Source organism: Vidua macroura, chromosome 6, assembly GCF_024509145.1.
Source record: "Vidua macroura isolate BioBank_ID:100142 chromosome 6, ASM2450914v1, whole genome shotgun sequence".
In the NCBI taxonomy this organism is placed as follows: Eukaryota; Metazoa; Chordata; class Aves; order Passeriformes; family Viduidae; genus Vidua; species Vidua macroura.
The window spans coordinates 53185411-53212936 of record NC_071576.1 but is presented as its reverse complement, the minus strand read 5'-3'; the positions used below and the strand labels follow the sequence as shown (position 1 = coordinate 53212936).

The 27526-nt window shown below is 38.7% G+C and overlaps 1 protein-coding gene and 1 long non-coding RNA gene across 3 annotated transcripts in view; both read left to right on the top strand.

Annotated features, from left to right (window-relative positions):
• Positions 1-27526, top strand: part of NELL1 (neural EGFL like 1) — a 290478-nt gene that overhangs the window by 245260 nt on the left and 17692 nt on the right. Inside the window, exon 16 of one of the 2 annotated variants that reach the window (XM_053981605.1) lies at positions 26148-26288. The exons of the other annotated variant lie outside the window; for it this stretch is intronic. Within the exon in view, the coding sequence (XP_053837580.1) occupies positions 26148-26288 (141 nt within the window). The remainder of the gene's footprint in view (positions 1-26147; positions 26289-27526) is intronic. 2 annotated transcript variants of the gene reach the window in all.
• Positions 903-6330, top strand: LOC128809553 (uncharacterized). The gene is made up of 4 exons (XR_008437767.1): positions 903-984; positions 1983-2083; positions 4131-4250; positions 5943-6330. It is a non-coding gene; the product is annotated as an uncharacterized LOC128809553 (long non-coding RNA).

Below are 27526 nucleotides of genomic sequence, written 5' to 3'. Positions count from 1 at the left end.
AAAGACATATGTAATCCTCTGAATATCAGATAATTTCTCCCAGTGCCTTGAGTTAAATATTTTGGCTGCTTAAATGTTATTCTTCAGTTAATACTGTTGTTCTTGTTCATGGCAGGTATGAATGGATTTCTTTTATGTGTAGTTCTCTCAGCCAGAACACACAGGGTGATTTAACCTTTTCTCTTAAACACCATTTTTTTTTTTTGGGTGGGGGGGTAGTTTTTGTGTCCAGTGAAGCCCTAAACAAACCACTTGAGCACCAGAAGAGCTAAAGAAATGGTAAAGAATGTGCTGCCTTTCCTGAGGTGGGCAGTTCTGCATTCTGTATCTTCTTTCTATCTGACCCACACATCTGAAGGAAAGATAAGAGTTGCTGCTCAGTGTGGACAGATAGCTTGGGTTCCAACCTCATCTACTCCTGTGCTGGAAAAATACAAATACTTCCTTAGAGAACCATGGTCAACACAGGCAGTTTAGCTTAATGGTAGGATATTAAGTGTGTTAATAATAGTAGAGATTTGGCAGTACATTTTGTCACTCTTTACATGTTATCTGAGTATTTTTAGATTGAAAATCATACAGAATTTCAACAGAATTTTGTGCACTCTGTGCAGAATGCTCAGCCACTGACTAAACGCAGTTTCATTCCCCTGCTTGCCCCATTTCTGTTTCAAAGTGCCATTCAGGCTCAGTGTGTGAGCTGGCTGGGAGTCTCTGGGTGAGCTGGACAGATATTCAGTCCTGAGCATGCAGTAGGGAAAGGGCAGAGCTGCTTTCTGACCAGGTCATACTTGTGGAATGTAAGCTTTGTGACCACAGGTATGGTGTCACAAAGCTAATGTTCTACAGTTATGACCTGGTCTGAGGCTTGGAATGTTTCACAATATTTTCATTAATTACAAGAAATTGTGTCAGTTCTGATTTTGTGAGTATTTCAAAGCTGTCTGCATTGAACAATGTGTTGACACATTTTAGATGTCAAAGGTGAGCAAGGTCAGAAGTGCTACTTCTTTACAGGAGAATGCAGTTCTATCATTACTGCTGTTAAAAATCAGTATCTCCACAAGGTTCCCTACATCCAGTTCTGGTATGACCAGTTGCCCATGGAAACATTCATGAAAGCTGACCTTCCCAGTCCTTTGATCTTGGCAGATCTCTGGGGAAAATCAGGGCTTTTTTTTTACTGTCATTTAGGATCATTCAGCCATAGGCTGAAGGAAAATGTAGTTCTGTTGACAAAATCAACATAGACAGGTATGATAGAAATTCAGCTGTTAATTCATATGTGAGCACTGTTCTTTCACATAAAACAGTTTCTTAGAAAATGTCTTGTGATTAAAAGGCAATGGTTATATTCCAATTCAAAACACCACCCCACAGCGTGTACGTTTTGACAAGGTTTATGAGTCTTACTTCTGAAAGCACTCTAATGCATGACCTTCACAGGTGATTTATGATGATTTTTAGGAGGCTAGGTAATACTGTAAAAGGACAAGGTGAAGAGAGAACCGTATCCAATTTAGAAGTGATTAAAATAAGGCTTAAGCAAGAGCCTCATTTACAATATGTTCAGTTCACTTCATGAACAGGAAGAGGCATGAATGATGGCAACATCCTGAGTTCCTGAATGAATTTTCTTGGTCCTAGTAATCTGCAGATTAGCCACCTGGTATTGCTGCATATGTTGCTTTAAAAATCTCAGTCAACATCTGTGTCATAATTTGGAGTGGAAGTAATTACAGACTGTGACTGACACTTCTGTTAAAACCCTTTGGTTTTCAGGGTCCATTTCTGCCTGAGAGCCCCTTTTTCTTTCACTAATACAACAAGTCCAAAATACATAGTTCTACTTTTTTTACCTCCATAATAAAAGAAGAAAATATATTGGTTTTTAAGGTATCACCTGCTCATATACAAACCACTGCCAAGTTGTAACCAGACGTTTTGATGGTTCGATCATAACAGTGTTTCTTCTTTTATAGGAGCAGCCCCAATAGCCGGTTATGCTTCAGGCTTGTCTCACACTGAATTTTCTCTCTGTCTCTTTTACGGCCAGCCCAGCTGGAAGGTGACACCTCAAAAGGTTTGGCTTCTTTGCTCTGCAGAGAGCCACTCTGTGGATGTGCTGCTCTTGGAGCTGTTCTGGGGAGGTGTGAGAACTCCTCCTTTTCCCCTCTCATGAGCATAGCTGGGGCTCCATTTCAGCCAAGCCAAGAACCACAGCAGGACTGGTGCTCCCCACCATTCCCCTGTGGAGAGGCAGTGGCATTCTGCAGCCAAGCGAGGCATCTGGTGCCTCTCTGAGGTAGGAGGGAGGAGGAAGAATTTTGAATTCCCCTCCTGTCTCCTCTTAGAAGAGACATATAATAACAGAGAAGCAGCAAGAAGCGTTTCCTAAACCTCCTCTCAAAAAAGGCATCTTTTTCAGCCAGCCTAGGATTGCTTGGCAGGCATAGTAAGGCTTGAGTTGCTTTCACTGGGAAACCATAGAATGGTTTGGGCTGGAAGAGGTCTTCAAAGCTCATCTAGTCCAAAACCCCTGCAATGAGCAGGGACTTCTTCAACTAGATCAGGTTGCTCAGGTCCTTGTCCCATCTGATCTTGAATGTTCCCAGGGATGGGGCATCCACTGTATTAAATTACAAGTCCTCCGGGCTTCACCCGGGTGCCCAGACTGTCCGGGGGAAAAGCCTCGGCTGACCGGTCCGCGGGGAGGATGTGGCGGGAACCCAGATAGCTCCACTGTACTGATGAGAGGGCTCCGGAGTAGCTGTATTCCTAGAGGCTTTAGTGTAGGAGAGTCGCAGGAACAGGAGGGGGAAGACGAGGGACACAAGCTCTCTGGAAGGGAGCCAGCCCCAGGAGCCCCGAGGGAAGGCGGGGCTGGGTATTAAGGGCAAAGGAGTAGGAGTGGTTAGGGTACAAAACAGCCAATAGGCAACGGGTAAAGGGGGGGAGACAGAGTGGGGTGACATACAGAGAACTAATCGGGGTACAGAGGAGGAGTGGTATTCTAACAGGGGCCAATGGGGGTAACAGAATAACTGAACTTTCTGTAACTGGGGAGAGTACCAAGCATTGATGGACAGCTCTTCTGGGGTGGAGGGCAGCAGTTGATTGGCAACCTTTTCTAAACTGTTGCTGCCTCCCAAGGGAGAGCAGGAACCCTTCCCACAATCCACCACCTCTCTGGGAAACCTCTTCTAGTGTTTTGCCATCCTCAGTATAAAAAACTTTATCCCTTTACCTAATCTAAATTGATCCTTTTTATTTTAAAACTATTACTCCTTGTCTTATCACAACAGGCTTATCCCCTCTTTCTTGTAGGCCCCCTGCAATTATTGAAAAGCCACAATGAGATCCTCCTGGAGGTTTTTCCTCTCTAGGCTGAACAACTTCAACTCTCAAATGTTCTTCGTAGGAGTGGTGATGAGAACGGGCATAAACTCATGCTTAACACCACCTTTACCGGATTGCTGTACTCCAAAAACCAAGTGTCTTTCTAGCAGTTGAGAAATATAGGTGGTAGTATGGGGGATGGATTTCTTCTTTACCTTTTTCCACACTGCCTCTGTGTTGGCCAGGTTTGTTGTTAAAGTTCACTCTCGTCTGATTCTTCTCACTCATTGCTACTCATGTACAAGAGCTTGTGTTTCTTTCCTCCACAATATCACCTTGCTAGCTAATGTCCAAAATAGTTTTGGAAATTCATTAAAAATGCAAATGGAATATGCAAGTGTTATTTTAATTATGAATCAGACGTTACCTAGGAGTTAACAGACAGCTTTCTAGACAATAACAGTGCTGTGAGTTTCTTCAGTGAAAATGTCATGGAGATATCCTTCAATATCTTGTGATGTAATTTATATATTCCATTCTATGTATGTATGGTTTGTGGCATTTGGCATTTAATACCCTTAAAATTTCTATTTACCAAATAAAAAATGTAGAGAACTGCCTTAAAATGGGATCAAATATATTGCTGCCTTTGATCAGAATAAGATCAAATTCTTTGCCTCAAACTGGTTTTACCATAGTGTAACTTTGTTGAGTTAGTTGGCAGTAATGAATTGCAGTTGAGTACATCTTCTTGGAATCTGTGACTTAATTTTTTTCTTTCTTCTATTGAGGTTTCTCATTGACACAATTAATGCTTCATCTGTGAACCTGGCTGAACAAAGTGTCATCCTCTGCTCAGGAAATTTTTGAGATCCTGATTCTAGGGAGCTGGCAAACTCCAGTTCTCTGAGGTAAAACTCTTTAATGGAATGGTTCTTCAGCAAAATTCCAGACGCTTTGTGATCTGTGAGACACCTTGGGAAAACCAAGGTAAAAAGCTGAAATAGAAAAGAATCCTGCCAAACTGGCTGTGGTAGGCCACTGAGTTATTGCCAGGAAGAGGATTAGGAAGGATTTTACAAGTATCAAACTGTGCTTAAATTCATAGTAGGATATAAAAATGTATCTCCCAGTGGGCCAGAAACAATTTTAAACACAGTATCTGGGGCATTTGGCTCTTCCTTTCTTCAATGCCAAGATCTGAATTCAGGAATTTCTATTGCTTTTTCTTCTTCCCCAGATAGCTCCATTTACCAGAGCACTAAAATAATAAGAGATGTGTAAGGAAATTAGAATTTTCTCACTCCCTGAGTTTGCTGAAGTCAGGGACAGAATAGGAACTTGAGACTTAATATCTTAAATCTATTTTGCTATAATTTAGCATACTACTTCAGTTCTCTTCAGAATTAAGACCTATTTTAGTATCTTCAGTTTATATTCACCTATATATTATTTTCCCTCCCACTGTTGCCTTGAATCCGTGTTTTCTAGACCTCTCATCTATTTTGCTGTCCTCTCCTCTGGATCTTGAGTTGATCCACGTTGCCATTAACCTTGTTACCTGCTCTTTGGTGGACATAATACAGTAGGTAAGACCCTCAGGAATGTGAACATCAGGAGAGGATACACAGTGCTTTTGTCCCTTCCTTCCAAGGTGATGATGGCTTTGATTTCATTCTGGTATGGAATCACACTCAGGCTGTGATCTGCTCCAGGTCTTACTCTGCTGCTTAGTTCTCCTGGCATGGATGGTCAGGGAAGAGGAGCTGGGCCAGCAAAAATGTTCAAGGTAGAACAGCCTTGAGCATAATGACTCAACTCTATTTCATCTCTACTAATTTCTTGAAAATTGGCCTGCATTAGTTACCCACTTTCTGCTAAATAAATCAGAATATTTCTGTATGACACTGCTGCTCAGCAGTCCTCTTAATGAGCATTGTGAAATGATCATTTGTAACCCTGAGCCCTGAACTTTCATTAATTTCAGTAGTCAGAGGTTGATTAAATGAGTTGTTTCCAGGAGAATAAATCTGCCTGCACACATAGAGAGAGTAATTGACAACACACCAAGAGTTCCTGTATGGCGATTCCAGATGTAAGAGTCCGGTGTGATTTTGTATCTGTTTGTAAGCATGGGAGCAGCATTGGAAACCTCTGCAAATGTTTCCCATTTTCAATGTGAAACAGCTTTTACAAACCCTTGAAAACATTAAAATAATGCTAAAAAATAAAGGAAGCATTATTTGACCTGAAGCATGGTTGTTTCACTTTCCAATGTTGCAAACTAAAAAGCCTTGTTATTTTGACCCACTCTATTTAAAATGTTAATTGTGTAATATAAAGTTTAGAGATCTTCTGCCATTGCTAATCTCAATCTTCATTTCTCTTCTTAATTGCACATTTGAACAAGAAATTGTAATGTTTTTAAATTAGCTCTTAGGATCTATTGGGTCTTATGTGAAGGAGAAGGTAGTTCCTTGGCGGAGATGAGGTTTATATCCAGCTAGATCTGGCTGGTTTCCAGCAACATTGCAGAAGTTGCATTTGCAACAAACATTTTTGAAAAATATGTGTTGAATCATCATTACTTTTCCTTTCCTCAGTCCTGCTGTCTGAAGGAAGCCCATGTTTTGTATCAGAGCGCTGCTTGGCTGGTCTGGGAAGAAGCAAGGGTTCTTGGTACGTGATGGCCAGGATTTGATAACAAAGAATAAAATTACAATGGAAATCAGGCAAGTTCTGTTTAGACAGGAAAGGGAAAAATGGCTCAGAGTTTGCCATGTGGTATCTCATATCTTGAAAAATAAACAATGTTGTCTCCTTTGGTATTTTATTGTATATTAACATATATCATTAATTAAATAATAAAGTCTCTAGCACTTTATACCTGCATAAGGAGCTTTCAGATGATCTAATTTAGTTCCCACTTACCATGGGAGACTGTGTCACATAGTCCTCTTTATGGATTTGTCAGATCTGTCCTAAAAATTGCTATTTCTTTAAAAATAAATAGTTACTATCTTGCTCCTCAGTTTAAAATTATATTTCAGACATTGCTTTCTTATGGCTAGGTGTCCTCCACTGATTTCTATTCAAGACTTACTCCTGACAGTTAATATTCACTTGTATTGGTGTTCTTGTCATTTTTCCAATTGTCATTGGCCACTTGTCATTTTTCCTCTGAAATGAAAAAAAAGAAAACAACCCTTTTTATTACTTGTCCTAATGAGTTTACATAAAGGGATAATATCTCCTCTTGGCTTTGAATGTGCCAGGCAAAATAAGTGAGGAACAGTACATTTCATAAAACAGATTGTTGTATGTCTTAGTGCCTCTCTTCACTTGCCTTTTTTTTTTTTTTATTCTTGAGCAGAGCTGAAAAAGAATTGTATTGAGATAAGCATCACTGTGGCTTGTTTCATGGCATTAATAGCTTTATGTTGTTGTTACAAATGCTTCTGTTGATAAATTCTAGATAGCTTTTGCCTTTTTCTACAAAGCTAATCTTCCTTATTCTATGGTCCTCTGACTGATTAACATGGTCTTCATCCTCCCCACTAATTTCTCACTGATAATTTCCCTACTTTTAGTAGAAATACTTATTATTGCTAGGCTCTTGAGCAGAATCACAAAGCACATTATATCATTACTTTTTGTTCGGTTTCTATTAGGCAAGACTTTTCCTTTCTTTCAGAATGAAATTCCAGTATTTCCTGGCATTGGCAGTGCTTTCCAAAGTTGTACCAGTCTAACCAACCAAAGCTGTGCCTCCTTTTTTGTGTCTTTGATAAAAATACCAGATGAGCTCTAAGACAAATGTTTAAAGGAATTACCTTCCCCAGTTCTTTTTTTTAAATCAGTAAGCTTCCATGAACTTTAAGGGTATTATTACTCTGTTTTTATTGGTGAGTATACTGAGATGGCATCGTTGGAAAAGCATGGATCTCCAAAGCAATTTAGTCACTTGTAATGGGGCTGTGAAGATTGTAGATGTCCTACTGTGTAGCCCCTCATTAAATGCTATAATTGTATGTCTGTGAATGCTCCTGTTTTCACATGTAGAATGTCCTAGAGGCCATAAGTTCTGCTTCTGTATGTATCCAGTTTATCTACTTCATCAGGGATGCCCAGCCCTGCGCTTCATGCCAAAGCCATTGTAACTAAAACTCTATGAAATAAGCTTTATTGAGACCCAACTAACTGGAGTGCTCCAATAATCCTGCCCTGGAGCTGGGCTCCTTGAAACACGTGCTTGACCCAGCTGTAGCTGCTGCTTTTGGTCAGAGACATTAGGCAGAGCATTTCTGTTTGTGGTTGTACGTCTCTTACAGAGTGGCTACTAATATTCTTAATCTCAAATTTTTGATTTAGGATGACTCCTTGTGCTTGAGGTGTGGCACATCTCCCCTCCTCCCAGAGCAGGGTGTGAGGGAAGGTCCCTTTTAAGGTCTGCTGATGTTGGTGTTCTACTCTGCAGAAACCAATAAAGACTGGTTTGCCCAGGGTGATAACCATGGGCACAGATTCCTAGGAGGGTGGTGGCATGTCTCTCTTGGCCTCCAGTAGCAATAACTGTTTAATCCAGGGATGGCTACACCTCCCTGTCTCTCACTGCTCATCTCTCCCTGTCTCTCACATCCTGCCTGAGGACTGAAAGTGATGCTCCTCTCCACATCCCCATTCCCAAATAGTCTTTGCAGGATATAAATTCAGATAATATGTCCATCATTACCAGCAGATCAGTGGCACAGCTACTGTGGGACTCGAGCACCAGAATGCTTTCCTTTTTTGCTTTTTTCTCATTTTAAAAAAGTTGACAAAATCCAGTGGGCTGGAAAAAGAGGGTGTTCCTAGTTACCCTGAAGTATTGTCCTTTCTGTGTGGATGGAATAACTTGTGGCTGTTGGAGCTGAAGCAGTGAGGCATGGAACAGTCTTCAAAAAAAGTTTTACAAGTAGGTTCATTTCAGAGCTGAAATTTGTTATTTATTAGAAGTACTAATACATGGAAATAAATCTTTATCAGCTCTTTGGGGCTGGTCTGAACTGTTATCATCATTTTGCACATGCTTTTTGTAACCTCACCGTTTGTTCTCATTTTCTCTTTTTTCTTTCTGGCCACCTTTTTGCTTCCCAAGAGATTAAAGGGCCAAAATGCTGCTCCCTGAACTTACTTCATTATCCACAGAAAGTTTCACAGTATAATTATAATGCAAATAGGAAGCTACTTATATTTAGAAAAGACAAGGCATTTAATTTAGTACCAAATAACAGGAATGAAAGGTACTCTCTTTTCTCTCTGTGAAATTGCTCAGTCTTTTCTGGATAACAAATTTTGTTCAGGATACTTAATAGAGTTTCAAGTTGTATATTAATTATTAAGCGTGATCCAAACTGTCATATTTACAAAGTGTTGCTGCAGTGGTGTAATTTCATGTCTACTGTCAGGAAATAAATCCATGGAATATAGATTTTAGTACTGACTAGGCCACTAACTTAAGTGACTGAAGGTGCTTCCCTCATCACTCCAGGCTCATTTTTCTGTGTCTGTGAAATGTATATTACGGCAAGTACCTATAACTTGCTGGGTGAATGACAAATTCTTGATGCAGTTAAGAAGTTGGAATTTACTTTTAGAGAAAATGTTTATGTGTCACAAGATAGGTTTTGGTATGTTTTGAAGTATTGTGTCCTGTGAATCTGAAAATACTTCTAGAAATTCTTTAGGAATATGAATATTAAAATTTCATCTTCGGTATTGCTGTTGGTATATATTTCTTTCTTCTCGTGTTGGCTTTTCATGGCTTAACAGTGGTACTAGCACATATATGAGTGTTGAGCCATGAAATTATAGTGCAAATTGGAGAAACTGTAACAAGTAGCAACAGCCCAAATTATCTTAAGAAACCAAAATTAATTAAAATCCTTTATGTCTGCACAAAGACTGCATACTGTGTTAAGAAGTAATATTAAAAAAAAGAAAACATGAAGGTTTAAAATCATCATAAAATAAATTTTCAAAAGGTAATGATGAGATATATGATTTATCAATTCTTTTAATGTAAGCAGAAGCAGCATTTGACAACCAGTGCTTCAGAATATAGATCAGTTATTTTCTGACATTCTTCAGATATACTTGCAATAAGTTATTGAAATAGACAACTGTTTTTCTGTCCTCATGCTAATGTATATCAGTAAATTGTCTCTAACTATCAATATAGTAAATGGTAAGCAATTATAAATCAATGGATACCACAAGCTTTAGAGATCAGCTATGCAGAAATAAAGATAAAGTAATAGCATTATGCTGTTCAAGAAGCAGAATTTTATGAGCTGTAGGACCAAAGGGGATATTTAAAATCAGAAGAAAAATAATATGGTGTTTTGCTAAAAAGGGTAGTGCAGACAAATAAGAAGGTGTTGAATAATGAGAACAATAATGTCTATCTGAGAAATCCAACTGATTAATTTGATCTGAAAGTCTATTCAGTTTTCTTGGAAATGGTAAAAAATGTTTCAAGTTAGAAGGAAAAACTGTCAACTTGATCTTTGTTTCTCAGCAGCTTCAGAGGGGGTCCTCTGTAGAGCTAAAGCAAGAATGTACTATGCTCTCCCTCACTTCTAGTCATATGTTGGAACTATGAAGCAGAACTAAAAAATTAGGAGAATTATTATCAATAGTATTATCAATATCAGTATTATGATTTTCGATTTATTTTTAATAAAATTTTCAAGACTGTTAATCTGAAGCCTGAAAATGACTTTCTAATCTTTTTTTACAGTGAAAAATGTGAGATTGCAAAGAGATTTGTCTGTACTGGGTTGACCCTGCCTGGATGCCATGCACCCACCAGGTCACAGAACATTCTGAGTTGGAAGGGACCCACAAGGTTCAATACTGTGCAGCTCTTAAGTGAATGGTTCACCTGGGGGTTGAACCCACAACTGTGGTGTTACGAGCACCTGCTCTGACCAGTGGAGCTCCTCAGAGTCAAAGCCTCTTTCTTGCTTCCCTCCACAGCTGGACAGGGGATAGATAATGTAATGAAGGGTTCATGAGTTGAGATAAAGATGGGGAGCGATCACTCACCAAATAACAGCAGAGGTACAACAAGCTTGAATTAGAGAAATTAATTGATTTTATTGCTAATAAAATCAGAGCAGAATTCAGCCACATCCATCTTGGAGTCTCCAGGGATTGGCTCTGCTGGACATGGGGGAAGCTTCTGGCAGCTTCTCACAGAAGCCACCCCCGTAGCTCCATCACTACCAAATCCTGGCCACACAAACTTGGTACAACATATTTAGAAATTGTTCTCCCCAGAGATCCAAGGCTGACACATGTTCAGGTGAGTGTTTTGATTTCCATTTCTACACATCCCAGTGTAGTTGAACATGCCCTGTTGTAGAGTCCTGATGGGAAGGCTAATTGCCCCCTGGAGCTGGGAGGGGCTGGGAAGAAGTCGGTGCTCTGGGAGGGATGCGCTCTGTTCCCTTACAAATGCAGGAGCTGCTCTTGGTGCTGGGGAGCAGAGCCAGGTCTCTGCTATCCAGGGAGGGAATTGGGGATCCCTGTTTTTTAGTCATCTTTTGGAAGTACTTGTTTTGGACTGAGATCAGGTATGATTTGATGTTAACCTGTGGAGACACAATTTACCAGGGGTAGGAGATAGTTCTGTGGACTTGTTCTGATGGACATCTCATCGCAGGCTCCAGGCCATCTCTTCTCAATGCGCCATTTCTTGTCTTCTTGATATTTGACTCAGGATGAGCATTGTCCCTCAACTCTAGTTTAATCAGAAGGCACCTGAGTGATATTCTTTAGCCCTGTCATTGTTCCCCTGCACAGCATTCTCTGATGGACACACCAAATACCCCTCCACAGGAAATGTCTGCATTTCAAAGGGTTACTTCAGAGTTTGTTTCCATCTTGCCTGATAGGAGGTCAGTAACAGTCATGCAGTGGTTGGGGTAACTTCAGTGGAATATCATAATGAGAAATTATAGTTAGGTAAACTATTTTTAAAATATTACAGGTTATTAAGTAATTACTAAAGTGCTTTACATACACACACACACACACACAGGTATATGTAAGTATATCAAAGCATTTCTTAGTAGTGTTACAGTGGAACCATTTGACACTTCAGCTTCAACACAACAGAGCCAGGAGATGCTTTGATCCAAGTGCCAAACTGCAGGTTTGCAACAGACAGGACATGCTTTGATGAAGGGAAAAAAAAAAAAAAAAAAAATATGGAATGTTCATTCAGAACTAAGTTTTCTATCCTGACTTTTTTTGTATTTTTTTATTTATTTTTTTCTGACATGAGATGTTTGCAAGGTAGCAGTCTAGGGGATTGCATCTCCTTTCTGAAACTGCAGTCTATGGAGCTCAAATGTGATCCTATTTCTCCACATCAGGATGGGAATTGTATTAGGGAAAATGATACCTTTACAATTGTTATGTCAAGGTGAATGCACAGCAATTTGAAATCAGAAGCTGAGCTGGTTTTCACAACAATATGGTCTCTGGTATTGACACAGCCAGGGTTAGGTTCTTGAAAAACTTCCCTCTGGAAAATTCTGATCCTTAAAGTAAGTCTAATGTTTGTGGTCAAGGGCACTTCTCTTTGTCCTTGCCTGCATAACTATGTGTCATGAAATAGCTGCTGTAGATTGCTCCAGGGCAGGCAGGGATTGGAAAAGGGATTTCTTCGTACACTGTGTATTATTTTGATGGCCTTTAATGGAGGAAGCAATTTTATTTTCTTAATATTTTTTAAGCATAATAGTGAACTTGAAAAATAAAGACATATATATTCAGTTCTTCCTAGGAAACCCAGTTCTCGTTTTATATTTTTGGTATTCTAACAGGGCTAGAAGAGATGCCTTTGACTAAAAGCAATATAAATGAAGGTAAAAATTTAAACTTTGATGAAAAAGATTATAAAATAGAAAACTCTTAAAGTAGTTCAGAAGATTCTAGTCTCATCTTGGAAATGGAGGAATGTTCCATGTGTGCTTAGGCCAAAAACTCTGTTACATAGGTGTTAGTGGAAAAAAAAATAATTCAAAGGGGGTGGTGAATGATCACTGGCAGGTGCAAGAAGGCAAGAAACTTGATCAAGGTTTTGCCAGTAGAGCATGTGTGGGTTGTTTGACTTTGAAAGAGTAGGAGTACTTTTCTGGAATAGTCAAAGCAACCAAAAAAGAGCCAGCCTAGGACAAAGCTCAAAGCATGGTCTGTAAAATGGCAGTTTGTGTTACTTAGTGTATGGAATACTTTTCCTTGTGTTACCTTTTCTTTATATTGTCACATGAACTTTTTGTTCTATATCAGAAAATAAAAAGGAAGGAAGAAAGCAGGAAGATATAAAAATGGATAAAAGAAAAAGCAGGTTTACTGTAAAATATATCTCCCTTCTAGCACTGTTAGAAACCCTGTTTTCATCGTTTTTAAACTCTTTCCTCCATCCAAGGTTTCCCACTGGACCATTAAAGAGGCCAAAACAGCCCCAGTAGCTTACTTGTCTACATGCCCTGAAGATGAGCCCTTCAAATTTATGTTCAGCTTTCTGAGAAGTGGCCTCCCATGGGTGTCTGGAGCTGTTCCTCACAGCTGGTGTGCTCTGTGCACTTGTTACTGCTGCTCCTGCAGAAGTGCATCAGCCAAGGAGGGCGTGACATCTCCAGGGGACACATCTAAACTGGAATGGGGTGGTTTTCCACGCCTCCAGCTCTGAGCTGAGCAGCTCTGGTTTGCCCTCACTATGGGCCCTGCTGGATACTGCAGCTTGGTCCAGAGACCTCTGACACCCCAGCCAGTCTGAATTAGTCTGAGATTCTGACACGTAATTTACATTTGCAGACCCCTTCAGCACAGTTCACTGAGTCTTTCTCATGTAGATTCATGCTTTGCCAGCTGAAATAGAGTTGTTCTTACCTTGTTCTAATGAGAGGGATCATGGATGTCTGCCTTGAGGTAGTCAGCTAAACCTCTTGTTACAGTGAGTGGAGGGAAATGGGTGTTTCTAATGCCTGATGCTTCTTCTAAGGAAGCATCTGAAGGAGGTGTTAGATGAATTATAGCCTGAAAGCAACCCAACTCTTAACTGATGGTGTGATTTGAACTAAAATTATTCCTAAAACTGAAAATCCGTGAGAGACCAAATTTTCAGTTACTGGAAAATAATGTAGATTTACTAAGAAATATCCATAGGGGTATAATAAATGACCCTATCTTAAAGCAAAATACAAAATCGATATTTTGACTAGATATTAGAGAAAATAAGATCTGCATCTAAAAGACTGGTGAATTTTGGGGTTAGATAACTGAAGGATAAGTTCAGAAGGCATCTTCTTTTACTATATTTCATAAATTTGGGTGACAGTCTATATGATTTCTAAGTTGGCGCATGTTAAGAACCAAATAAAATGCACATCTGTCATTTTGCCTTTTCTCTGCTGTGTTTCACAATCTGTGAAAACATTGTTTTGGAAAGCCAGATATTTTATATTCTGCTTTGGTGGTCCCAAGTTCCTTGCCAGTTGCATGCCACATGCTTTACTGGTACTTAGTGCTCATTTGTTTTAGAGCCATCATTGTCCTAAGTCACTGTCAGGCAGTAAGCATCTTTTTTACTGACTCTCAAGTGATTTAAATCATACAGACTGAGACACATTAGGTGGTTTCATGTGGTCCTAAGAGTAATTTCCACTGTCTGTTTCTATTTGTTAGCTGAGGTCATATTTTCTACTGTGGAACAGTTTCCTCTACAGCCCTTTTCATGCTTATGACCTCTGATGTTCAGGCTAAGCCACCACTGCTGTTGTCCTTGTTCATGACATGAGTCGCAGTTGTCACACTGTCTGGAGTAGCTCACCTCACCCAGTCTCTGATCTGGATCTAATATGCAGGATGGAGACCACAGTCTCTGAAGAAAGATGCAAATCCAGAGCAATTAAGGAAAGAAATCTAAAGGGATGGGATAAGTGCTCTGTTTACACTGACTTTTTTTCCCTCCCCTCAAAATTACTCTTGTTCCTAAATGCAGAAATATGCATAGGACAGCTGGGATTTCTTTTTGTTTTGGTATTCCCTATGCTGCAGATCAACCTCATTTCACTGATAATGAAGCTCGAACCACAGACCGTACGTATACTTATATCCATCTATGAAATCTCTTTGTGAAATGATGTCATTTTGTATATTCATTCTTTCATCTACATACTATCTGAAGTGTATATGAAGATCTACTAAATGTTTTTGTAGTATCAAAAATATTTGCTTGCAGATAAACAGAAATGCAGAGAAAATTTTGAAGATCAAACACAGTGATGGTAGTAGCACCAGTGTTAGACCCCAAGTAGCTGTTGCTTCTAATCCCAAATTTACTCATCTAGCCAGATTCACCAAGTCTTCCCAGGCACCCCAAGCCCACAAGCACTAGTACTGAGACCATGTAGAGCCTACAAAGTTCAAGGTGATCCTCCTGGTCCAGTAAAATCTTACATTCCAGCTTTTGCAGATACATTTTTTGAGGACAATTGTTCTATAGGTTAGTGCATTTGAAGAGAGTAAATTATATTGTAGTCTTTAAATTGTAAAACCATCTACTATGAAGAACTCCTTCCTTTGGAAATGCTAATGAAAACAATTGAATTCAACTTAGGTAAAATTAAACTTTGTTAATTTAATGAAATGAAGGGCACAAAATCAATTTGGATAAATGTGTGATTCTAATGTGTGGAGGTCTTACTCATGCAGCAAGCAGTGACTGTATCTTCATCATGAATAATTAAACTCCTTTCAGATAAGCAAATAAACAGAGGCTTTTTATATTTTTCTTTTCATAACAAAGTATTATGCTATTAAGAAGTATTTTGACATCCAAGGATGAAGGACTATATAGAAGTTCAATGTATAATAACAATAATGTTATTGTTATTATTGTTATTATTGTTATTATTATTATTATATGAGTCCACTGGCTTTCCTTTTAAGATTTTCTACTTATTTCAGTTGCACATTTTCAATTGCATAGAGAAATGATGTAGTCCTATCTCAGAGTTGGTTTAATTAGAATTATTGATGTCTGAAACAGCACCCAGGCTGGGGGAACTGAGGTCTGATCAAAGTCACAACTAATGGTTTAGTCAAGTTAAAAATTCAATCTGTAATTAACATTGAAAGAGAAAGCATATGCTTTCAAAAAGCACATTTTATACTAGGGAAGAAGGCACTTTTTATTTATTTGGAAATATTCATTACACTATTTAAAAAGAAAGGTAACAGTAATGACTGAGTTTTTCATCTGGAAGAAACATTGGATGCAACATTGTGCTTTTACAGACACTGATATACTTTGCTCTCCTTAATTAGGTTTAGAAGTGCATGTGAAATAGGAAGTTCACTTTATGAACGGTTTTAAGACTTTTGGAATTTTGAGTCTTCTCGGGGGAAATCTTTCTAGCTTGATTGAAAGTACATATAAATGATTATAATTTTTAAATGTATTATATAGAACAAATAAGTTTAACACTGGAACAAATTCTGATTCGAGGTGCTGAAGAAAACAGAAGACATTAAGCAGTGGGTATTTTAAAGTCTGTATCAGCTCATTGACTCCTGAGGATGTGGAGGACAGTTGAGCATCTGGGATGAATTCTCACCTTCATTCTGAAGGTGCTAGTGGATATGTTGTGTTGGTTTAGTAAAATTTTGTAGATTTTTTGCAACATGTTGACTCTGATTATGTAGTGAAGTGAAATGTCCAGGTTTAACTGGGAAAACACACTTTTTTTTGTGTTTCTCAAACTTCCTGGGCTGTGCACGGAAATCACGACACCAAAGTGCTTTTTGTGACTGTGCACATGGTGTGACAGGGCTGGGAACGTGGGTAAATTAACTGCACTGCTGGAGGGGGTGGTGGGTAACAGGTGGAAGGTGGTGGGGCTGGAGAAAGTTCAAGCAGACCAAAATAGAGAATGTCTTTTACTTGCCTGATGAACACAAGGAGATAGGCAAAGTGCTGCAAGAGTCTTGATTTCTCTTAAGCAGCTCTTCCAGGCTTCTGTTATTTGGTATCATTATAGGGACTTTTTGTGCACCCTTCTTACTATCAGAAATAAATATACATATTCCAAAGTGGCTGGGGATCTTCCTTTGATGAGAGCAGTTGCAATTCAGTGTGCTGTGTGGAAGACCCACCACAGATTTCATTTTTTTATGAAACTGTGTTCACACATTCTCCAAAAGTATGCATTTTTATCATTTGCACTTTATTGATCAGCCCTTCCTGAACCATTTTCATCCCTAATTAAGGATGCAGAGAGCTTTACATTATTCTGCTTATGATTTCAAGAGCTCATTTTATACTGATTGTTTGGGGATTTGCTTCCTTGGGAGAATTTATTACTGTATGAATGAAAATGCTTTTCTGAAGCTGTTAATCAGTTCAAGATTTTAAAAAACTAATTGAGACTATTTCTCATTAGTATTAAATTCTCAAGGGTACTATAGGGTGTGCACACTATTATAGTCTAAACCTGTAATTTGGATTTGCTTCGTGTGCCCTTTGGCACAATGGTATAGATGGGAATTTTAAGGAGAATGACTGACATTTAGCCACCCCAGCCACAGTGTGTTCTTTATTATTTTTATATTATTTATAATATTATAATATTATATAATAATATGTAAATAATACTACAATATAATAATTTATAATATAATAATATAATTATTATATTATTATATAAATGTGCTCTTTATTATTTTCTCATCAGCTGCTGCCTCCTGTTAGCAGTGAATTTTTTTTACAAGTGCTGTTTTGAAATACTCATTTATAGAAGGGCTCAAACTAATCAAAAGAACTTCCTAACACTGTTCACTATTGGGCTGCAATATAATCTTCTCAATGAAGTTGGGGAGGACTCATCATGTGAGTTGTTCTAAAATTGGTTGAGGCAAATCACCAAAGAATTTATGGAAGGGAATATCTTTTCTCTGCCATGGGATGTTCTAGATAAGATAATAGGCTATTTCTATCACTGATGTTGAAACTTAGCATTTCAACTGCTTGATGGAGTGATATATTGCTTATGCATTGTACCTAGAAATTGTGCATGAAGTCTGATGGCACTGGGTAATAATGCTGAGGCTCATCCATGAAGGGTTTGTACATAGAGCCAGTGTCACCTGAATGATTCCTTTTGTGCAGTGCACTGGATTGCAGACAGTTGGTAAGTTGAGTGGAGAGTGCTGTCAGTGTCCTCTTCTATAAGAGGTTTCTTTGGTAGTTCTGATGAAACAATCTGCAGCCTGCAGCCTGTCTAGTTCATCAGTTTTCATTCAAGTGAGCATTCCTTCTGAGGCAGAATCAGAGACTGACAGAATGGCTGAGGTTGGAAGGGACCTCTGGAAGTTGCCTTGTCCAACCCCACTGCTCAGTTACGGCCACCTGGAGCCAGTTGCCCAGGACCACATCCAGATGGCTTTTGTGTATCTCCAAGGAAGGAGACTCCACAGCTTCCCTGGGCAGCCTCACACTGCAAGAGTGTTTCCTGGTGTTCAGATGGATGATGTTCCTGCTGTTTCACTTTGTGCCCATGGGCCCTGGTCCTGTCACTGGTCACTGCTCAGAAGAGCCTGGCTCCATCCTCTTGGCACCTTCCCTTTGGGTATTTATATGTGTCTATAGGATCCCCACTGAGCCTTCTCCTCTCCAGCCTAAACAGCCCCAGCCCTCTCAGCCTTTCCTCCTGTGAGTGATGCCCCAGCCCTCACTCATCCTCGTGTCCCAAGCTTGGTCTCTCCACTGCTGTTCCATCTCTCTCTTGTACTGGGGAGGTCAGAAATGGGTCCAGCACTTCAGGTGTGGTTTCACCAGCTGAGCAGTGGGAAGGATCACCTCCCTCACCCTGCTGGCAGTACTTAATGCAGCTGAAGGCACCATTCACCTTCTTCACAGCAGAGTCATCTTTCTGGTTCATGTTCACCTTGGTGCCCACCAGGACTCCCAGTTCCTTTTGTGCCAAGCTGTGTTCCAGCTGGTTGGCACCCATCAGCTATTTTGTCTTAACATCTGTCCCCTTTAGGTGTTTGTTCTTAAATTTTGTAATCTTGGCAAAGAATGCACAACTCTTTAATTGCAGGATGCCAAATCGCTTGCCGAAAGTACTTTTTATTCTCATTGATATATTAGTCTTTTTATGAGATACTTAATGTATTTTGCCATGCAGATTTTCTGAAACTTAATTGTGCAATCTGTAGTAAGTTTTTAGTGCAAAAAAACTTACCAGTCATTGTAAATTCAATGAATCTGAATTTACAGCAGTTATGCTTTCAATAGGCTTAAAGCAGCTGTGTGTGTGAAAGTAGTTTGCTTTAGGAATGGGTTTGAACTTTCTTTAAAAAAATGTGTATAACCCTGGCTGTGTAGAAGAATACCTCTCTGTGCTGAGGGCTCCATCGTTTAAAGTTCATTGACATAACAATCCTCTCCTATTGATCTTGGTTGTCATTTTATTCTAGTATGCATATCTAATACTCTGAATAGTTGCTTATATATTATATATGCAGGTACAACTCCAGGATCACAATTTAATTGAATTAGCAGTCGTGGATGAAGATACTTAAAAAAAAAAAAAAAAAAAAAAAAAAAGCTCGCGTTCATGAATCAGGAAGGTAGCAAAGGTTGGCCTTGCTTGAGAATATTTTTATAGGGAATAGAGAATGGTGACCTAAATGGCAGGAGAGTGGAATGGAATTATAAAATTGAGAAGTTTCTCACAGTTTGGCTTTGGACAACTTTGGAAAGGTATTTGTATCTCTCTCTGCCTTATTTATCTCACCTGTTAATTGCACATTATATCTCTCTACCAATAAATATATATTAATATATATTACAGAAATTAAGTCATGGTGGTTGTTGATTTACTAGTGGTCTGTGGTTCAGTTTCTCTGCAGAAATGCTTCCAGATTGATTTGCATGAGTACCTGTAGCATGAAGACTACACACTGTTCCTCAAGAGGTAGAAAAACACTGAATTTGGAGTCCTGACAAGGTGCTTCCGTATGTTTAGGAACAGCATAATGTCAAAAAGAGCAAGGATGTTCCTGGAGAACTGTGGATACTGCCAGCGGGTACAAGGTGTTAGTAGGCAAGGAGCTGAACTTCTGTCCTCAAGTTCAGTGTCATTAGTTCAGTAATGGCTGGAGTTGGCAAACAGGTTATTTTGACCTGTGTGTTCCCCATGCCCATCTTCAAACAGCTACATTGTGCTTGACTGGCACTATGGTTCCAAGAGCTGGAATACATTAAATTCTGGGCTAGTAGCCCTGCTGTTTTCAAGATGATGTAGTTTGAAAGACAAATTGACCATCAGCCTCAAATTTGACAGAAAGTCTCTGCCTCAGGTTGAAACTTAACCCACTAATTGTGAAGACAGTCTTTTTCTGGCTTGTGGAGTGATAATTAAAATCCTGTTTGTAATGAAAACTCAAATACCATACTAAATATGAAACAGTTCTTTACCCTGCCAGGCTTTCTACTGAATGGTCTTGTTCCAGTTCTTATGTCCCACATCACCCAATAATCTTTAGATATGAGAAAAAAAAATTCTTTTCAACTCCAGTCCTGTGAAGTGAGATTTATTTGAATGAGCCAGGATCTTTCAGTTGCATACTCCAAGTGTGCTGCATATTTAGCATGGTAATCAATGAATATGAGGGTATGAGAGAGAGATGCACTAAAATAATAAAGACATCATCTTGGACTGTGTATAAGTATATAAAGTACTAAAATTAATTTCAATAAATTAGGTGTTATATATTAAAAGAATTAATCTTTTAAAATGCTGGTACAACTAGTCTGTCTTATTATGCTGATATTGGTTTAATTCCATTTATTCTTGGTGAGCTCATCATTCTGAATTTGCATGTGAGTGTCAAATGATTAAAAATCTTTATACCAGTCCAAAATTATACAATAAAGCATATTACAGCTGTTCTTTAATTATAAAGGATGGTGAGCACACATTTCATCCCTGAAAGCCATATAGTACTATTAAACTGTTTGTGTGGTTTGATTATTCATGACTGTGAGTTTCATTCATTATCTTAACAAATTAAAAATTTTATGGTTTACCACTGTATCCTAAAAATAGAAAAATGGACCAAAGCCTGTACCATTTATACAGGCAAAACTTTTCCTGCCTGAGAAGGAATTGCAAAGGCCAATATAAATATAAAGCAATTAAAATCAGTCTGTGAAAACAGCCATGACTACTGAAGAGAGAGGAATATGTTATTTGGTGTTAATTGTTTGCCCCGAGTCTCCGAATGAGTTAAAATGAACATAATTAAAAAGGAGGCTAAATGTCAAGGAAAAATTTCCTAAGCAGTTATTCCAAAGCTTGCTGCTGGCTTCAGGCAGAGATGGGGGCAGTCTTTATCACCTGAGATACCTAAAACTGTGAAACTAAAACTTGATTATTAAAAATGCCAGCAGATAGTTCTCAGACAGATGTCTTTCCTGTCCTTCCCTGTTTTCAGTATCTCTGTTGTCTTAAGAATGAAGTGGCCCCATGAGGCTGAGCAACAGCCACCAGTCATTATTCAAATGTAACTTAATTACAGAGTTATCTGTGTTCTCTAAGTTACCATTTGTTTAACAGCTGAATTGCAGTACCAGCTGTATCCTTGGTATTCCAGGCACGCTAGGTTGCAAACCTGGGACAAGGTCAGAGTGTTTTAGCCTCTCCTGTTTCGACTGGGAAAATCTAGCAGACTTTAAGGGTGCCTGCTGGCACTGTATTTCTGTTTTGTATTGCATATGTTTAAAAATAAAGGCAGGCCCCTCTTGTAGTGAACTGTCAAAGCTAATATAGAGATTTAATGATCTAAAAAAATCTAAGGGTTAATAATAAAGGATAAAATTCAGTCTTTATAAAAGTTTATGTAAAACTGAAGTGGTAGGCAGATGGGAGGGTTTGCTGGAGTTTTTTAGAGAGAAAGAGATTTTTTCATCTGTTCTCATCCAAAGTAGTTGTCTTTGCTTTCAGGGTTTATTTGAAATAGTGGAATGAATCCTTTTGCAGCAGGGACACTGTATGCATAGTGCTGTCAGTGCCGTCCCTTTCTTGCTATCTCTGTCTTGTGGAAGTGAGGCTTAGGCTGGAGTAGGAGATGAGAAGAGGCTGTATTTTAAATATAACGAATGCCTCAGTTGTCTGGGTGCATTTTTCTGGTGTTTTTATGTTGAAGAAAAATACTATGATGTGGAAAACAAAGCTGAAATGCTCTGGAAGCAATGGAGTCAGCTTTCAAGATACAATTTTAATTCAGGGAGCTTGAGACCTCTGTGATCCTTTCTTGTTAGTACACGCTTTTCCTGCTTATTGGTCTCCTAGTCAGTGGAAACTAAAGAAAAGGAATGTATATTTTTTTTGCATGAAAAAGAATGCAGTAATGGCTTGATGAATAGACACTTCTACAATAAAACTCTTCTGTCTCATTGAAACTGTAGACTGCTAGCTGTTACATGACACTGCACAGGTTTCCTTTTAGTATTATCACACAGTGACTTAAACATGGTAGGACATTAGAAAAGATTGAATTAATTTAATTTTACTTTTTCACAGGGTTCTGAAGCCATTGTGTTTTATTTTGAGATAAATTATCCTATTTATCTTGTCTGCATAAATACCTGTATGAATAATGCAAGAAGCTGCTAAAAGTAAAAATTACAGACCTGTCCTTAAAGGACAGGATTAATATCTTGCAAGAGCTTTTATGAAACCAAGTGGTGCCTTTATTCTCCAATACATAAATGTGCTATTTATGGGCATTTGCAAAGCCACTATAGTGGAGTGTTGCACATCCATTAACAGTTTTCTACTAAAGGCAGTCAAATGACTGAGTAGGGTAAAAGCAGGCAACAGGATGGTTTGTATGAGATCTCCTTTTACATGGATGTTATAGCAAGGCTTGAATGAAAAAAACTACAAAACAATGTCATGGTAGTAAGAGCAGCCGTGTCTTAGAGCAAGAAAAGAAAAATACCACCCTTAATGCAAAGGTAGCACAGATACTTAGCCAGAGACTGCAGAGGAAAATTAAGATTATGAAACTTTCCACTTCCCAAGGAAACATTAAATGGGCAGTTTCTCACAAGCACTTTATTTTAGACTATCTAAATACTAACACAGACCTGCAGAAAGCCCATACAAAACTGCCCATCCTGCTGCCAGGAGCATCGAGGGCAAGCAACACCTGCAGCACGGCAACACAGCCAAAAGATGCCCACCAATTATTTCTTCTGGCCTGTGTGAAGTGACAGAATTTCTGATTAGGTTTTAATGTGCTCCTTTGAAAAAAGATTAGAATTTCTACACTGTTTTCACTCACAGGTCAAAACTTTACACTTCCATTTCAGCTTAACAGAACTTTAAAAAGAAAGTACATATAGCACATTTTGGTAAGCATCTGCACACACAAAAATAGTGTGTATATCTAACTCAAATTCTATAGCAAAACCCCAAACCAGACTTGGATAGAAAGACTTCTATCCTGAGGCAAATATGCAAATATGGTGCTAGAATCTAAAGATGGAAAAGCAGTGATGAAGAGAAGTGAATTGATTCTTATTCCCTGAATTGGCTCTTATCTATATCAAAATTTCTCTGTGCAGAAGAAATGCTCAAAAAAAGTGTTTTGAAAAGACATAGGATGTCCTGCTGGAAATGGTCTATTAACTGAACTAAATAATGTCATGGTGTATGACACACCATTTTATGAAGCTGTTATTTGCTTTTCCCTCTTGGTATTCTGAGCATCATAAATCTCAGTTTCTAAAACATCCACAAGATTTTCCTATTCCTGCAGACCTGTGTTTATACACATGCTACAAACAACACACAGGATCATAGGAGAAGCTTGTAGGATCATACAGGATCATAGGAGAAGCTTGTAGAGCTCATAATGGGATTTCCAACCCTTTTAGTGTTCATGTGCACCATTTCAAGAAACAGTAATGTGTTAGATAAGCAGAGATGCTGTTAAGGGTTTTCCTTGTTGATACGGCTCTTCATGCACATCATATCACATGGCGCTGCTGCTGATGTGCTCCCAAAGGAATCCTAACCTGCTGCAGAAGCAGAGGGAGAATTGATTCCCCATTCTCCTTCCTGCACCATCCTCCCAGCCTGTATCCAGCACCTGCATGCAGGAGAAGGCTGGGCTGGGGAACAAGGAGGAATGCTGAGCTTAACCTAAAGGGGAGAGGTAGTGGTGGGAAGTAGAGCTTGAAGAGTTTTTTACTAGCTGCTTCCACACCAGTGGTGTGTGACGTGGCATATTTTCCCAAAAAGCCTACATAGCTTCTCTTGTCCTTTGCCCACTGCCCCCAGCATGTGTAGGACAATGCTGGCATAGCTCCAGTGGTTTAAGGAGATTGAGGAAGTAAAGGAAGAACCTGTAAAACTGAAAGCAAGTCTTTTTTACCTAGCTCTGCTGGTTGAAGAAATTGGTTAGCATCTCCCTACGCATCAGGGAGCAAAAGCTGTAACAAGTATGGTACTGCCACAGTAAAGTCATCTAGTCTTGAAGGAGTTCTGTGTATTATTTTACTTTTTGACATCATGTACAGGCATAACCTAACGGCTCTTCTTCTGTTGAAGTCTTCTGCTTAGTTTTGGTACCCTGGCAGACAGGCTTTCTGAAAAGTAGACTGCTAGTCAGTTAGTGTCCTTTGCCATGAACCTAAATCATATACTCTTGAATGGGCTTAAGCTTAGAAATGAACTTTAGGAAATCTCTGTTAATTTTTTAAATTAAAAATGTAAAATTGAACAGATTGAAGTCCAGTACAGGACTGACACAAGAAAGCAGTCTTTAAACAGAAACATTCTCCAATCCAACACTGGGAAAGAAAGGAAAGTAAGAAGAAGGATTCATTTGCAATTGACCTGCAGTAGCAAAGTCATTCACTTTCCAAATAGGATTAAACCTGTTTCATCAGCCATGACATGTGAAAAGATCATGGTTATAAATTCCATTTGCTGTAATGAATTGAAAGTGTCTGAGTTTGCAAGCAGCACTCACCGTTGATGGACAGCTACATTCGTGCAGTGTTTTAACACTAAAATTAACTTCCACAAAGTACAAAGTACAGAAAAGGTGACAGCAGCGACAGATCGTAAAGCATTTAAAAATTGACTTTATTGTTAGATGGGAGCTGAATAAAGCTAGAAAGAAATAGCATTTATGATCCTGTTATGTAGATAACTTGGTTCATGCTTGAGTGAGGGTGAACACGAATCTTGGAAAACAGCGTTTTTTAGGTTTTTTCAGCTATATTTCAACAAGAATAAGTATTGTTACTGAAATGAGGAAAAATCAAACTTCTCTATGGTATTGCTTGTAAGATGTAAGACAATGGGATTGTGTTGAAGGATACTTCATTCAAATCAATTTCCACGTACATCAACATGACTCCAGTGCAGTCCATGAAACCATATTGGTGTATGTATTTTGGAAATTGAGATAAAAGCTACATTCTGTGGTTAGTTAATCACCTTGCATCAGTCTTGCATCAGGATCATGAGACACTTGTCCTTGATGCTTGTGGAGCTAAATGTTGTTTCCAAACCTATTTTCACCCAGATTTTTTGGTTTTGTATGCACAGTTTTATGCACATTTTAAGTGTGCCAAGAAAAAAATTCTCAGTGGGTGAAAGTGGGAATTATTTGGGAATAATTTGAGCCTTCTTTTAATTGATAAGTTACCCAGCTGAAAACTGTCCAAAATTAAAAAAAAAAAAAAAAAAAAGCTTGAGCTGAATAGAGGAATGAAAATATAATGACTTCTTAAATTACCACAAGGTTAGCATATAATTAATTTGCTAATTTTAATTACAACCCTACAAAATGTGCTGAAAAATGCTCAAAGGGGAGAAGCAGCCAGGTGCCAGCCATGATTAGCCAAGGTTACTGGCAATTACGAAGTCTCTATTAAACATGTTACAGAAATTTGAGAAACCCCTTTCTAAAACCAGCACATTTATTGAACCTCAGCAGGGTATTCATCATGCTGTATCTTTCCATTGCTACAGACTTGCTGCCATTTGCCTCACTCTTTTCCAGCTAAACGTTTTATTGCAGCTGAAACATGGACTGCTTTTTCTGTTTGTCACACGCAGTTACACTTGTACTGGGTATTTATTTTGATCATATAAACAAAAGAGATTAACCAGTGTTTGTGAAATGTTCTGAACACCTTCAATTCCAGATAGCTGCCAATATTGCAGCTGAATGCTGGCAACACAAATCCTGAAGAAAATGCCTTTTCTTTCCAAGGTGTCCTGGCACAGGCAGTTTGTAAAGCAGGAATGTTGCTGAAACTGCCTTTTCAGTGGACAACCTGTTCTGCAACGCTTTAAATGCACAGACAAATGTAATTTCTGAGTTAAAAAAGCAAACAAAAAATCCAAACCACAAAAAACCTAACAAGGAACAAAAAATCTGCATGTTTGCTTTGCATTTTCAGCAAATCATGGTGTAAAAGAATGTCTTGTCTGTAATAGATTACATGATGTATTATTGTTATTTTTTATTGTTGTTCTATGAGTCATGTTTTAAATGTCTGTTGTTTGGAACTGTAATAAACCTTGATCCATCTATTAAAAGAAATCTTAAAAAAAACTCCAAACCAATAAGATTAAAAAAAAAAAAAAATCAAACCTACAGTATTGGTGTCAAAGGAAATTAATTTCCTGGCTGGCTTGTGTTTTTCTCTGAGGCAGATATTGATGAGTGTGCAGAGGGGATCATTGAGTGTCACAACCATTCACGCTGTGTTAACCTCCCAGGGTGGTACCACTGTGAGTGCAGAAGCGGTTTCCATGACAATGGAAGCTACTCTCCTTCCGGGGAGTCCTGTGTTGGTAAGCAATGATCAGCAGAGCCTTTTTTTTTTCCATCCTTGTGCATGGTGTTCCCAAGTGACTGGGGAGTTCCTGAGCAATGTCTCAGGCCAGAATGGGGTGCACCGAGGGTGTCTGTCTGTCTGTCAACACCCCAAGCCATGCAGGGTGCTGGCCCCAGGTCCTGAGGGCTTCCCACAGGAGGGGCATCCAAAGCGTGACCCACTGCACTGCTCCCATTATCAGAGCAAGTAGCTGTGAAACCTTGCTCTGATAAGGGTTGAAGTGAAAGTGGGCTTGCTGGGGAGCATAATTGCCCACAAAAGGGGAAGAGGTGGTTTTCCAATTCAAGGTTTCAGCAGAGTGATAGAGCAACATATCTGTGGTATGTCTGTGTTGCTTTGGTTTGCTTTTTTCAGCATCTGTTTTCCATTTTTCAGCATCTTCATCATTAATTTTTTAGAATTATGCAAATAACATCAAATTCTCTATGCACCATATTTGCAGAATAAGGTCCCAAGAGCATGAGCAGAGAGGGATTTTTAATGAGTGCAAAGGAGTTTGTCAGTTGTTGCTATGGGAGGACAAAGGATGAGGCTCCATGAGGAGTTAATGCTGGTTCCTGCAGTCTGTGTGCCCTCACTGGCTGTAGGGCTCTGGGTGCCACTACAGCAAGCAAGCAGCAATAAAACCATGGTGAAGATGCTAATTCTGCCTTTCCCCTGCCTTACAGTTTTTCCATCTTTTCAGTTATTTGTCTTATACATAATTTTTATGTGGTATTTTATCAGGTGAGTTTAAAACTCTTTAGAAGGGATCCAGTTTTAACTTCTGTGAGGTACAGATCAACTTGCTCCTAGTGTTATTATGTCCTTTCTCTGGCATTTCACTTACTTCATCTCTAGTCAGTTATATGATTTTCTATAAAAGCTCTTCTCCTCCTTTTGTGTTTTTTTTTTGTTTTTGTTTTTGTTTTTGTTTTTGTTTTTGTTTTTGTTTTTGTTATTTTGTTGAGTTTTTTTTTAATGCTGTAAATTTCATTTATCATGTCCATAACTTCAAAGGCTGTTTTCTATTATTTAAAATCTATAATTAAAATAAAAATTTGTAACAAAAATATATAAATTTACTTAGGAAAAACATTCCCATCTTTTATGAATTCTGGCTATTAGAAGACCTTGTGATAAGGTAGGGTCATAATTTAAAAATGCAGGGGAATGATAATGATTTTCAAAGCAATATTTTGTAGATTGTCCAGC